General features: G+C 51.6%; 2 protein-coding genes across 2 annotated transcripts; both read right to left on the bottom strand.

Moving 5' to 3' along the window:
* Positions 1 to 6,458: 6,458 nt before the first annotated feature.
* On the bottom strand, positions 6,459 to 7,159 carry LOC311161591 (C-C motif chemokine 5-like; the record flags this gene model as incomplete). The annotated part of the gene is made up of 3 exons (XM_084219274.1): positions 6,459 to 6,552; positions 6,773 to 6,881; positions 7,087 to 7,159. The coding sequence occupies 3 exons, from the start codon at positions 7,157 to 7,159 to the stop codon at positions 6,459 to 6,461; spliced, it is 276 nt and encodes a 91-aa protein (XP_084075400.1).
* Positions 7,160 to 12,279: 5,120 nt separating this feature from the next.
* On the bottom strand, positions 12,280 to 13,532 carry LOC311161528 (C-C motif chemokine 13-like; the record flags this gene model as incomplete). Its single annotated transcript, XM_084219154.1, has 3 exons — positions 12,280 to 12,379; positions 12,693 to 12,810; positions 13,463 to 13,532. 3 exons carry the CDS (start codon positions 13,530 to 13,532, stop codon positions 12,280 to 12,282), a joined length of 288 nt encoding a protein of 95 aa, XP_084075280.1.

Raw genomic sequence — 13,532 nt, forward strand, 5'->3', positions numbered from 1 at the left:
GTCTTGTTCTAAAAGCTAAGATTAAAAAAAAAAAAAACAGGTTCAACAAAAAGCTTCAATTTCCACTTGCTTCGGAGGGAGTGTTGTGTCAATATTCCTCCAGCATTAACAAGGCAGCTTTGGAGAACAAACACCCAAATCTCCTCTGTACACATCTGCAGCAGGCTGAGCACAGAGGGGGATGGCAGCTGCCTGTGGAGAGGACAGGAGTGCTCTGCAGGGCTGCCCTGCCTTGCCTGGGTGGTTTGGGCTGTGTTCATTCTCTCCCAGCTCGATCTGGCACGAGGTGTTTGAGAACATTGGCTGTTACACACAATTCCTGAGCTGTCTGCAGAAGCCTGGTGTGTGAAGCTGTCAGAAATGCCAGAATGATGAGGCAGATGCTGTCATGGTCCCAAGGCTGGGGAGGGGGCATGGGCCAGGATTTGGGACAGTGAACCACCTCCTGTATTAGCCAGGAAATGCTGCAGCAGCTTTGAATGTGGCACTCTCAGATTTGAGGGTGGGGAGAAATACTGGGATTCCCCTGGTTCTTCTTTTCCTGTTCCCTCTTTTTTTGTGGCATGTGCCTTACCACAGCCAAGGGAGCTTGTGCCCTCATCCTCCACACGTGCTGGGCCTTCCTTCTGCTCCTCTGTCTGAGCTGCCCTGGGGAGTAGGGCCCAGAGGAGGAGACCTGCTCCATGTGCACCTTTGATTTATTTCTTTGGACTCAGTCCTGTAAATCCCAGTGAAGAAAAGGACAAGGTCACACTCCTCAAATACAAAACCTGCCTTTACATGCTGTTCTCAGCCTGCTGTGTCCTTGCTGGGCACTGCTCCTGTGCAGCACCACCTTCCTCCAGGCTGGGGTGGGCCAGGAGGAGCTGGGGTCTCCTGTGAACCTTTTAGATGGACAAGGAGGAGCTGGGTTCTCTTGTGAACCTTTCAGGTGGAGAAAGAGGAGCTGGAATCTTGTGTTAGCTTTTTAGGTGGAGAAAGAGGGGCTGGGAACTGCTGTGAGCCTGTTAGATGGAGAAAGGGGAGCTGGGATCTCTTGTGAACCTTTTAGATGGGCAAGGAGGAGATGGGAACTACTGTGAACCCTTTAGATGGGCAATGAGGAGCTGGGATGTGCTGTGAGTCTTTTAGATGGAGAAAGAGGAGCTGAGGTCTGCTGTGAACCTTTTAGGTGGAGAAAGAGAAGCTGGAATCTTCTGTGAGCCTTTTAGGTGGAGAAAGACGAGCTGGGAACTGCTGTGAACCTTTTAGATGGGCAAGAGGAGCTGGGATGTGCTGTGAGCCTTTTAGATGGAGAAAGAGGAGCTGAGGTCTGCTGTGAACCTTTTGGATATCAGGAGTAGCTGGAATCTCCTGTGAACTTTTCAGATGGGGCAGGAGGAGCTGGAATCTCCTGTGAGCCTTTCAGATGGGGCAGGAGGAGCTGGGAACAGCTTGAGAAATGCACAGCCAGCCATGGAGTCAGGTGTGCTGTGCCCTCCCAGAGAGGCTGCTGCAAAGAGAAGTGCCAGCAGGGTGTTAATTTTCTTAAACCCTGAGTAAATGTTTGCAGCAATTAAACTCTGCAAGTTGGTGCTTCTGCTGCAGCATTGACCACAGGATCTGAGACTGTGCTTCAGCTGAGGGACCTCTGGGGAGCCTGAGCCCTGATTTCCCCCAAGAAGAGAAGACAGATCCACTTTCTCATCAGTGACTGCAGGATTTGTCACCCTGAGGAGTGGGTGAGGCATTTCTCAGCTGCCTGCTGAGGAGCTGGGGAGCAGCAGGCAGCAGATGGTGCTGCAATGCTGCTCTGCAGCAGCTTGGGAAGAGCTGGCTGGGAAATCCTTGGGAATCTCTGCCCAGCCCTGTGTTCCCACACCAGCAGGCACTCGCTCCTGTTCTTTTCCTGGAGTTTAACCTGACGTCATTTTTGACAGAGGTTCAAAATCTGTGAGTGGTGTTCTCTGGGAAGGGATTATTGCACGAGCAGCTCGGTCCTGTGCAGCTCCCCAAATTGCAAAAAATATCCCCTAATGCTTCTGACACCTCCTTGTCACTGTCAGCCCGTGGAAATGGCCTGGGTGGATTTCACCCCTGACTGCCAGGGGTGTGTGGTGACCCCAGAGCTCTGGTGCTATGTGATATTTTTATTAATGCTGCTTGAAACAAGTGTGGATTTGTTACATTTGCAGAGCGTGGAAGAATGGTGGTGTGCAGTGCAGAGAGGGTGAGAGAGGCCTGAGAATGGGCCACAGGGGTCACTGAACAATTTGATCCTTTGTTTTCCTGCTGGAATGGACATGGTGTTCTGATCTCAAACAGAGAAAAAATGGGAGGAAAAAATCCTGCAGCAGTGAGGAGGTGCTGGGGGATCACCTGGGGAGAGGGGAAGTCTGTTCCTAGAGGACTCAGTGAGTGGAAGTTGTGTTTCCCCAGCCCTGCTTGCTCTGTTTCTCTGACAAACCACGTGCTCCAAGCCCAAGGGCCTCTCCCTTCCCTCAGAAGCCTTGGATGGGGAACTGTGCACATGGGGAGCTCCTCGGGGCGGCCCCGAGCTGTGGAGGGCAGCAAATGTTCAATCCTTGGAGACAGCACATCCTCTGCTGGGACCTATCTCTCAAAAACCAGATCACTTTCACCTCCTGGATGATCCAGGGTTGACCTGGCCCTGGAATTTGGACACCCCACACGTGTGGCTGAGCCCTGACTCATCCTGACCCTTTCCTGCCCGTGCTGCTGCTCTGGAGCCACTTCCCAGCAGCAGGATGAGTTGACATCATGCCTCTTGCAGAATCACACCCAGAGCAAATTCCTTCCTCTTTCTCCTTGCAGACATCCCTGTGTCTGCCTTGTCCCTCTGCTTGTGCCCTCTGAGCCACCAAGGTCTGCTGCCTCTCGTTTTTTGCTGGAGGTTGGATCCTTCCCAGAGCATCCCTGCCCCACTTGTGCCCCAAGCTCAGGGGTCTGCATGGAGCTCCAGGCTGGCACCTGTCATTTGTCATTGTCACCTGAGCTCCCAGCCTGCTGCTCTTGGTGGTGGGGACACAGTCCTGCTGTGGGGACTCCTTGCTTGTAAAATCACCTTTTTTTTCACTCAGCTTTATGGGCAAAAGGCAGGCCCAGATGCAAAACCTGCCTGTGTTTTGTTATTTCTGGTTCTCTGGACTCTTCCCCACCTTCCTGCAAGGCTTTTTTGGGGGTAGCAGGGTCAGCTCTTTGGAGGCACACAGGGGAGCCCACCCTGGGGCTGCTCTGAGGCATTTAGCCCAGGGTAAAAAGCAGATTTCATACCAAAAAGCACTTAGAATCGGGAGTGATGCCTCTCCTGGGAGGAGGAGGAGGCTTTGTCATGCTGAATTACACCCAGCAGGGTCCAGGCATGGAGGCTGCAGGAGAAAAAAGTGGCTCTGAAAAGGGAAAGGGCTGATGGTTGCCATTACTCCTGGCTTGGTCCTAAAAGCAAAGCAAAGGTTTCACAGCTGTCCTGCTGGGGAATTCACAGAAGGAAAATTCAGGAGAGAGTGTCCAGAGAGAAAGCTTGGGCTGGCATTTGGGAGTGGAGGGATGCTCTGGGTGCTGGGATTCACAGGTCAGGGGGGATAGAAATCATTCTCCCTAAAATGTGAGTCAGTCCCACATCCTGTGGTTGAAAAGGAAAGGGATCCAAGCAGACCCCAGGATTAGTCTTGTCCCAGTTAATTCGAAAGAGAAATTCCAGAGAAAGAGGAAGTCGACAGAAAAAGCCTGAAAATTTAAAATAGTGCCATAAAAATCTTTCAACTCAGCAGTGAGGTGGCTCAGGAAGCTCTGAGGGACTTGGTCAGAGATGAGGATGTGGAGGAAACCGAAAGGAGAGAAATAAAGAAATAGAAACCTCTGATGATCCCAGAGGAGATTTGGTGTCCTGAAGTGCTGCAGAGATGGTGACACATCCCAAGGACAGCGAGCTGGGATGGGCACACACAGGGAATGTGGAGAGGGAAAGGTTGGAACCACAAAATTAATCCAGCCCTGAAGAGCAGCAAGGGGTCAGCTTAGGAAATGGGGGTGTCTGCACCCAGGCTGGCTCAGCTCTGCTCCTTCAGGGCACAGAACGAGGGGTGTTAGAGGTGGGAATGTCCAAAAGGATGTTCTGGAGGAAACTGGGCAGAAGTGCTGCTATTCTGCTGCTCCAGACTGAAGGGATGAGCTGAGCAGTTTCAGAGTGAGGCAGCTCACACCAAAATCACCTCCAGGCCTGCAGGGGAACAAGTGAAGCTTGTCCTGGGAAGGAGTTTCCTGGTTTGCTGGTGCTTGGACAGCCTTGGAGAAGAGTGGATTCCACAGCAATGCTGCTCTGAGGGACACCTTGGGCTCTAAAAGGCCTCAGGGAATTGGCCCTTGTGAAGACAGGGCAGCTCACCTGGGAGGGAATCCCAGCTGCAGGATGGTTGTGGAACGTGCTGGTGGTGATGTCTTCTGCAGGCTGCCCTAGAGCAGAGGCTGGACAGAGCTAAAGAATGAAGCAGGGATTTATTAAAATCCATCTCCTCCATGGATCCACCTTGGGCAGCACCAGAGCCCAGCCAGGGCTGCACCCAGGATGAACCAAAATGGTCCCAAAATGCACAATCAGTCACAGGGTCTCTCACTTTGGTCAGTTCTGCTCCATTTAAATATTTGAGTTCATTGTCCCATCCCAGCTTTAGCCCCTGCAGTCCCACCCTGCTTGTTTTTCTCTCTCCAGCCCACGGGGTTTGTGCTCCTGGGCTGAGATTTGGATCATTTGTCCTTGGTGCCCAGCTGGAGCAGGAATTGTTTTGTCTCCCTGCTCTGTGCACAGAGCTCACCATCCCATAATGTGAAGCTCAAACCCACACACTGAAGGAGCACAGAATGTGAAAAATAGAAAAGCTGAAACCTGAGCCATCAGTGGGACTGGTGTCTATGGGAGCAGTGCTTGGTTTTTATCTTGGGTCAGAAACCTGCATGAGAACCCTTCAACATCCCTGTGCAAGCCTGATTTCCTCTCTGTTGCTTTCCAGCAGTGCCTCCTGCACCTCCTTCCAACCCCTGGTGCCTTCACACGGACCTGCCCCTCATTTTTCAACCCCAACCTTTTGCATTTAACTCTTTTCATGATAACATCAGTCCTGGGATGTGTGCCAAGGGCTTTTCCCTGCCCCAGCCATTCCCAGCTCCCAGACTGGAGTGCCTGTTCCTGTTATCCCTGTCCCCACCAGCAGGATCCTGCTCTGCATGGCTGCCTTGGATCCTCCTCCACCCCTCAAGGTCGTTGGAATCCTTCTGTGTGATGTCTTGGCCTGCTCCAGATTGATGATCCCATCTCGTTTTGCCTCATCAGCACATTTCCTCTGCCTTCTTCTGCTTTGTCTGCCAAGGTCATTAATGCAAATGTCAAGCAGGATAATTTTTAAGGCAGAAACTCAAGGAACTGTGTGGGTAAGCCCCTGTGAGTGTGACACAGCCCCTTCCAGCTGAAGCAATTACCATGCCCCACTCAGGCAGCTCTTGACCAATTTTACTTTTCACATGCCAGTCACATCTTCTCTGCCTTTGCTCATAATTTACTATCTGGCCTTAATTCAAGTGTCTTCCTGAAGCCCAGATGGGTGAAATCTACTGCATTTCCTTCAGCACAAATACCTCTGAACTTACAAAAGGCAGCTATTAGGTGTGGTATTTCAAATATGTCAGGATAATAAGTTCACACAAAAATAGTTTCCATTCTATCAATGTGCCTGTAGAGGAAGAGTTGGGTGGCACAGAAATTTGGGTCTGCTGTCCCCATGTCCTGTGTCCTGTTTGCTGGGTGACAACCTGGCTGCTGGTGTGGGACAATGGAGCTGGGGAAGGATCTGCAGCTCAATTTTATTATTTTTTTAGCTATTTGCTGATGGATTCAGCATGAGAGTGATGGTGATGTTTTAGCTGTTCCTGAGTGGTGTTTTCCTTCATCAAGGACTCAGGAGCTGCTGTGAGGGGGCAGAGTCAGGCCAGATGATCCAAGCTGACCAAAGGATTTTCCATCCCATAGGAAATCATACCCCAGCTCTCCTGTGGCACCACAGGTGCTTCCAGAACGTTCCCCAAACAAAAGCCACCACTGGCAGCCCCTGGTGAGACATAGGTGTCACCTATGGGGACAAACTGGCTGGCACCAGAGCTGGACCAGGCTGGGGAACAGCAAACCCAGGGATCCCCATGGTCCCTTCTCCCACCTTTTTACAAGGAAGCATCAAAACTGACCATTAACAGACACGTGGATATAATTGAAATTATCTTTATTTTAGTGTATTATTCTGACATAGTTTAAATAATTTTAGAAATTATTTAAAAATAATGCTTAGAAAAACAATATTTAGATTAACTTAAATAAGTTAAATAAAATAATTTTCTCTGTTGAAGAAGGCTGGGGGGTCACATCCTCTCAGTTGTGCCCGAGGCTGGAAGCTGTGCAGGGGTGGGGTTGTGGCTCAGTTTCTCGGGCTCTGGAAGTGCTTCAGGAGCTCCTGCACCCACGGTGCCTCTGGATCTGCACACAGCTGCTTCTTCTTCTGGGTGACCACACTGCCAGGACAAAACCTGCCTTGAGCTGCTGGGCTGGGGCAGCAGGAGCTGAGTGCCAGCAGCAGCACCCTGAGTGTCCCGTGTGTGTCCCCAGGTCCCCCTGGCCCTGCTGGGTGCTCACATCACTCCCATGTGTGTCCCCAGGTCCCCCTGGCCCTGCTGGGTGCTCACATCACTCCCAAGTGTGTCCCCAGGTCCCCCCTCAGTGCTGGGTACTCACATCACGCCGGGCTGGCTGCAGGAGCTGCTGGTGACAAACACGGCGCTGACGCGGCGCCGAGGGATGGGGGTCTTCTGGTAGCTGAAGCAGCAGGTGCTGGGGACACCATCTGTGAGGACAAGGGACACACACACGGCCCTGGTGAGAGCCCAGCACAGCCTCTGCCCCCTCCAGGCATCTCCACATCCCCTGGCAAAACCCCCTCCAGCTCCAAACCTGCATCCCCCAGGGTGACACAGACCCCTCCAGCCCTCCCCAGAGCCACCCTGGCAGGGCTGGGACCCTCCAGGAGGACACAGCAATGCTGGACTCACCGAGGTGACCTTCAGCTGGGGAGCAGGTGGCCAGGAGGAGCAGAGTGGCCAGGGTGGCTGCCAGGACCTTCATGGTGCTGTGGGCTGTGGGCTCTGAGAGGAGCTGGAGCTGGAGCTGGGGAGGCTGCAGGACTCTCTCTGCTGCCCTGGGGCTGTGCTCCCCTTTTATCCCCACCCCAGGGTTGGGTGCAGTGTTTCAGAGAAGGAAAATGAGAGCATCATACTGGGAAAATTATGTCAGGAGCACCCAAATTTGCTGAGCTGGAAAAGGAGACGAAACCGCAGAAGAGGAAGCGCCGTCCACGAGGCTGCATCTTCCTTGGGTGCCTGGTGCTCCCAAACTGTGTCAGGGCTCTGCAGCAGCTCTGGGGGTGCTGGCAGAAAAGCTCTGCCAGGAGACTGATGGCAGCTCCTCCCTGGGTTTGCCCCAAATGCCACTTCTCACCCTGCTCCACCATGGGGATCCAGAGTGAGGTGCAGAACCTCTGCACGCACGTTCATCCCCACTGATAACACCAACTCCTGCTTGGATGGGGAAAATCCTGAGGGAAGGAGGCTGTGTCGAGCTAGAAGTCACTGTGGGTCTCACATTTGTCCCTTTTTGCTGGTGGTTGGTCAAAAGGATAATTTCCTGACTGGAAAGGCTGCAGAGATGTGGAGTCCCTGCAGGTGCAGGACCTAGACTCTGTGCCCTGATCCAGGCCAGCAGCTCACCCTGCCACCCTCCCTTGTCTCCTGGCTGAATTTGCACCTCTTTAAGGGTTTCATTTTGGCTGACCCTGTCACCTTCCCTTTCCCCTGACAGGATTTACACTGAAGAGTTTCAGTTTTGGCTGCAGCCTCTCAACGCTGAAGTTGTTGCAATATAAACTTGCCCCCTTCTTCCCAAGCAGGATCATTTAACCCAATTTAATCTCTCCTGATTTAGCCCCAAAAAGCAGAGACTCCCATGGCAGGACACAGCATTAAAGGTTGGAGCCAGAGGGAGGAGAAGATCCTGCTGGTACCCACTGGGATCAACTCATTGCAGATAAAATCTCTAGGAAACTGCAGAGTGACTGAAAAAGGGCAGCATTTGCAATTCCAGAGGGTAATTCCCCAAACTCCCCCCTCTGCTGCACACCCAGACAGAGCGAGCTGCCAAAATCACTCCTTCCTCCATTCATTTTTTGGCCTTTTCCAGCCTTTTCCTGATGCTGCCACAGAGAATTTGCAAACCCCAGCTTGCCCTGGCCCTGCTGCTGACCCTGCCTGAGTTATGACTAATTCCTGACTGATTCAAGGGAAAAGTCCAACTGCCCAAAATGCTGAGCCATGGCACTGCCTGTTCTTGTCCAGCAAAGCTTCCCCAGCCAGCAGCTCCTGCCTGGTGTGAGCAGGACAGGGAATGGGTGCAAATCATCTCCTGGAGCTGCTCAGGAGGAGCTGGGCAGGGCTGGTCTGGCCTTGGGCTGCTGGAAGAACAGGTCCAGCTGTTCCAGCTGTTCCAGCTCTTTTTCCAACTCCCTCTTTCCAGCTCTTTCTGTTTCAGCCACTCTGTGCATGGAGCTACTAAGGAATAAATAAATTAATAAATCCTTCGGATTTTCCAATAACCATTTGTGGTGGTTGAAGGAAGGCTTGGAAAATGCACCTGCTGTAAAGGCTCCTCCTTGTCACATGTCCCTGGATACACAGAGGCAGAAGGAAGGGATTCAATTCCCCAGAGTAATGCAGATCTGCATGAGTTTATTCAGTTTATTCTGCTTTTCTGCCCTGCTAATTGCAGAGACACCAAGAGGTTTCTCCAGAGCTCAAGGCCCCCTCTGTGTGCAGAGGAGTTCAGGGCCAGCCAGTGGAAGTGTTTTGTATTTTCATGACCTTCTCTGCCTGTAAACCCACGGAGATTTCCCCACAGCTCTGCCCTCCAGCCACCCCTGGAGTTCTGGCACCTCTCCTGCCTCACCAGGGCCAGCTGGCTTTGTGGGAGTGGGACTGACAGGAGGAAGGAAACCAAAAATTGCTGCTTGGGTTTACCACAGGAATGAGATCCTGAGCTATCCAAAGCCTGGATGGGAATTTTTTTTTCTGGAGAGAGCAACCCTGAGCCAGGGATGAGCTGAACTCGGCTTGGTGGGTGCCAAAACAGAGGGAAAAGGGGCAGGAGAGCAGCACTGGGAGCCAACCAACACCAGGAGCATGGTGAGGAATACCCCACAGCCAGAAAAGCCTGGAAACTGAGATCTGGTTGCAGAGGATGAATTCTCATCCGGCAGGAACCACAGCAAATCTCACCATTAATAGATTATTTCTGATGGGAAAAGCAAAAATATATTTCCTCTTTGCTGCAGAAGTGACTGGCCGAGCTTTCAGTTCTCCATTCAGCTGAGGGCCGGATGGGACTTCTTACTGGATGCTGATGAAATACTTTCCATTGTGACTGGAATCGAGGATATTACAGAGAATTGCACAAAAAGGGCAGCTCAGCAAGAGCAGGCAGTTGGTGTTTAATTCTGTTTAAGGAATTAGATATCAGGAACTGATATAAAGGGAGAGTAAAGAAACGACTTGTGGTTTTATTTCTCCTGCCGTGGAGGATCTCTGTGAGCAGATGATGTTTGAATCCGGCAGAGGAAGAGGAATTTGGAGGGGAGGAAACACAGGGAAAGAGAAACTTCAGCTTTACAAATGCAAATTTGAAAAAAAAAACTAAAGGAAGAAAAAGCCCATTAGTTAATGGGGGGAGTAAAGAGCCAAAGATGCCATTTCTTTTTTGGCTTGTCTGGTGGTGGTCAGGTACTCAATTCCACCAAAATTTTGTTCACCCAGGAAAGAAAAGGGAAAAGAGAACAAATAATAAATAAGGAATAATAAATAAGGAAGGAAGAGGCAAATAATAAAGAGAACAAATAGTAAATAAGGAATAAATAAGGAAGAAGCAAATAATAAAGAGAACAAATAATAAATAAGGAATAATAAATAAGGAATAAATAAGGAAGGAAGAGGCAGTTGAGGCAGGTGCAGCCAAAACAAAAAGGGCTACAAAGATTCCCTTAAATTGCTCCTGAGCCAGGCTGTGGCCACCCCACCACCAGACAAACTCACATGGGGTGGGAGAGCAAAGGTGGCACTGGTCTCACAAAGTCTTGTGATTTTGGCCCTGCCTTGCATGAGTATCCCAAAGAAAAGGAGGGAATTAAGTCTGAAACCCCCTCACCCCCCGGGGCTGTGCAGAGGGACCATCCCTGACTGAGGGCAGGACAAGGGGGAGCAGCAGGGATGGTGTGGGGCCAGAGCAGATCCCAAATTTGCTGAGTGCCAGGGTGAGGAACCTTTCCCTTAGGGCTCTTATCCCAGAAATAAGGGAGAAGAAGAGAATCTCAGGATATTCTTGAGCTGGAAGGGATCCACAAGGATAATCAAGTCCAGCTGCTGACCCCGAGGCAGAGGGATGCTCTGGGCACCACTTTCAGGGGGAGCATCAAAGCATCAAAGCAACTTCTGCCTTCCCCAAGGCAGGAACCCACAGCAGGAAGAAATGAAAGTCACTGCCAGCTCCTCAATCCCATGCAAGAGCAGAGGAGGCCACAGAGGTTGTGCAACATCCCCCTGGAAGTGGCACTCATTGATAAAAATGCTGCAGAGAGCTCCTGTGGCTCAGGGTTCCTCACGGGGCAGCCTCGTGAGCTGGCCCTGACCCTGCTCTGGGAGGTTTTGTGGGACAAATTCTGCTTTCAAAGTATTCCTCCAGCAGGCCCTGCTGATGGATTTGTAGCTCAAATTTCCATAACTCCCTTCCCTCCCTGAGGGTCCTGTGGGAAGACCCCTGTCACTGCCACATTTTCTGAAAAATCCCCTTGCCCACGATTCCTCTCCTGGGAAGCTGAGAAGCCTCAGAGAAAAATGAAAGTTCTGCTCCATTTGCATCTTGGAGTTCATTGTCCCATCCCAGCTTTAGCCCCTGCAGTCCCATCCTTGTTTTTCTCCCTCCAGCCCATGGGGTTTGTGCTCTTGGGGCTGAGATTTGGGTCATTTCTCCTTGGAGCAGGAATTGTTTTGTCTCCCTGCTCTGTGCAGAGAGCTCACCATCCCCATTATATGAAGCTCAGAACAATGCACTAAAGCAGCACAGAATGTGAAAAATAGAAAAGCCAAAATCTGAGGTGTCCTGCCTGCCCTCAGCCCCACCCTTTCATCTCCAGCAATCTTTCATCTCCAAGGGGTTCAGTTCTTCATCATCTGGCACCTCTGTGTGGGCTCCATCTCTGAGTCAGATTCTCTCTGAATGTGGCATTTGGGTGGGATGCCCACCCCCCTGGAGTGTTCCAAAGATGTGTCACCTGGGGATGTGGTTTGGTGCTGGGTTAATGCTTGGACTTGACCTTAAAGGTCTTTTCCTTGATGCTCCTGTGGTTTAGAGAATTTAGAGAACCAGTTCCTGCCCTGTCCTTCACACATCCCAAATATTCTGCTGGATCCTGGGATTTCCAGCACCACAGAGCAGCTAGAAAAGTCTGGTTAACTCTCATTTTCTCTGCAAAAATTGAGAATTGCAGTTCCACAGTCCTAGGCAAGAATATTCCTTCTAATTCCAGACCACTTCCAGCTGATGTAGTCCTGTGGATATTGTGGCAGATTAATTGTCCATTGGTTGTACAAAAAAAAATGCCCTAAATGGGGGCAGATAAATGGCAACAAATCTGGCAATGTGTGTGAAAGTGTCTTTAAGAGTGAGGCATGTCCTAGCTCATCAAAAAGATGATTCAAGTGAGTCACAAACCAACGGGGAAGTCAAGAGTGCAGCGTTTTTCTGGAGAAACTGCCTGCCCTGGTGGGCTGGTGGGGAGGGCAGTGACACCCAGCTGGGGCTGTCACCAGTGCTGCTGCCCAGGGACTGAGCCAAGCCGACCTCTAAACACCCTCAAACATCCCAGAGGGAATTTTCCTCCCGTTTATCCCCATCCCACAGGGCATCCTTAAACCCCACAGCTGGGCAGGGCTGCTCCAGCTGGGAGGGGAGCTGGGTCCTTTGGGTTTCCTGGACTCTTCCTGGCCTGGATGTGCCCCATTTTCTGCCCAGGATTGACATCTCACTCCAGCTGCAGGTTTATTTACAAGAGGGTTTATTGAGCTCAGGGGAGGGGACAGAGCCAGCTCTGTAAATTAATGACACGATGGGGTAGATAATTAAATAGAGATTTGGGGAAGGCAGCTTCACGTGGAGGTGCTCTTTGGCTTCTTCTGCTTCCTCAGGTACTCCTGGAACCATTTCTCCTCTGGGTCCACACAGACCACCCCCTTCGGCAGCTTCACACTTGGGGGGAAAGAATATCCCAAATCAGGAGTGGAGGATCCCCCCGGGGGCTCCTGCAGCATCCTGCCCCCCTTTTCCCTGCCAGGGCTGACTCTTGGCCTGCTGGCAGCACAGGTGGGGCCGTTTGGGGCTCTTTGGGCCAAGCAGGGAGGGAGGTGGGTGTGAGGAGCCAGGTGAGGACAGCCCCACCCTGTGCAGGGGACTCGTTTTTGGGGAAGCCCCCAAAAGCAGAGCAGCTGGTGGGGAAGGAGGGTGAGCGAGGTGAGGATGGGGTGGAGGGGAGGAAGGCTGGCAGGGAGCTGGGATTACTCACAGGACAGCCCTGTGGGTGCAGGTGGAGGCTGTTTCCAGGTAGCCCCTGATCCTGAACGCTGGGATTTTCTGGCGTGAGAACATTTCCTTGGAGCAGCACTTGGCTCTGGAGCTGCGGACTGAGAGCAGGAGGGAGGGTTCAGTGCTCTCCCACCCCTGGCACGAAAAACCCCCTTTCCTTGGGGTTTTTCCTCCTGAGAAGCTGAGAGGCCTCAGGAGCAGAATGTGAACAGTGATTCTCTGCTGCTGTGGGATGCAGCAGGTGGGTCTGGGATTGGGCTCATGTGGTTGTTTCTAATTAATGGCCAATCACTTATCCAGCTGTCTCAGAGCCTTTGTTATTAATTTTCTTTCTCTATTCTTAGCCAGCCTTCTGATGAAATCCTTCCTTCTTTTAGTAGAGTTTTTAGTATAATATATATCATAAAATAATAAACCAAGCCTTCTGAACATGGAGTCAATTTTCTCATCCCTTCTCTCACCCTGGGACCCTGCAATCCCCATCACAGGTTCTGCTCCTGCTCCCTCATCCCACAAAGGGAGCATCCTTCTGCCCCAGGGTGCGAGCACCCTGCCTGTAGAGCTCCCCAGCTGGCATCTGGGCCTGAACCAACCCCATTTTTACTCATTTTGAACAAATCCAGGCCAGCCCCGTGCTCAGGCAGCCGCTGATGCCCCACAACCCCATCAGGAGCTGAGCTCTCCTCCCCTTCCCCGACCCCAAATCCCATCAGACAGCTCAGAAGGGAAAATCTCCCTGCTGGTACTCACAGGACATCCCCTGGCTTCCAGTCCAGGCAGCTGCCAGCAGCAGGATGAGCAGGGCCAAGGAGATCTTCAT

This window comes from Fringilla coelebs (genome assembly GCF_963513975.1).
Source record: "Fringilla coelebs genome assembly, chromosome: 20".
NCBI lineage: Eukaryota > Metazoa > Chordata > Aves > Passeriformes > Fringillidae > Fringilla > Fringilla coelebs.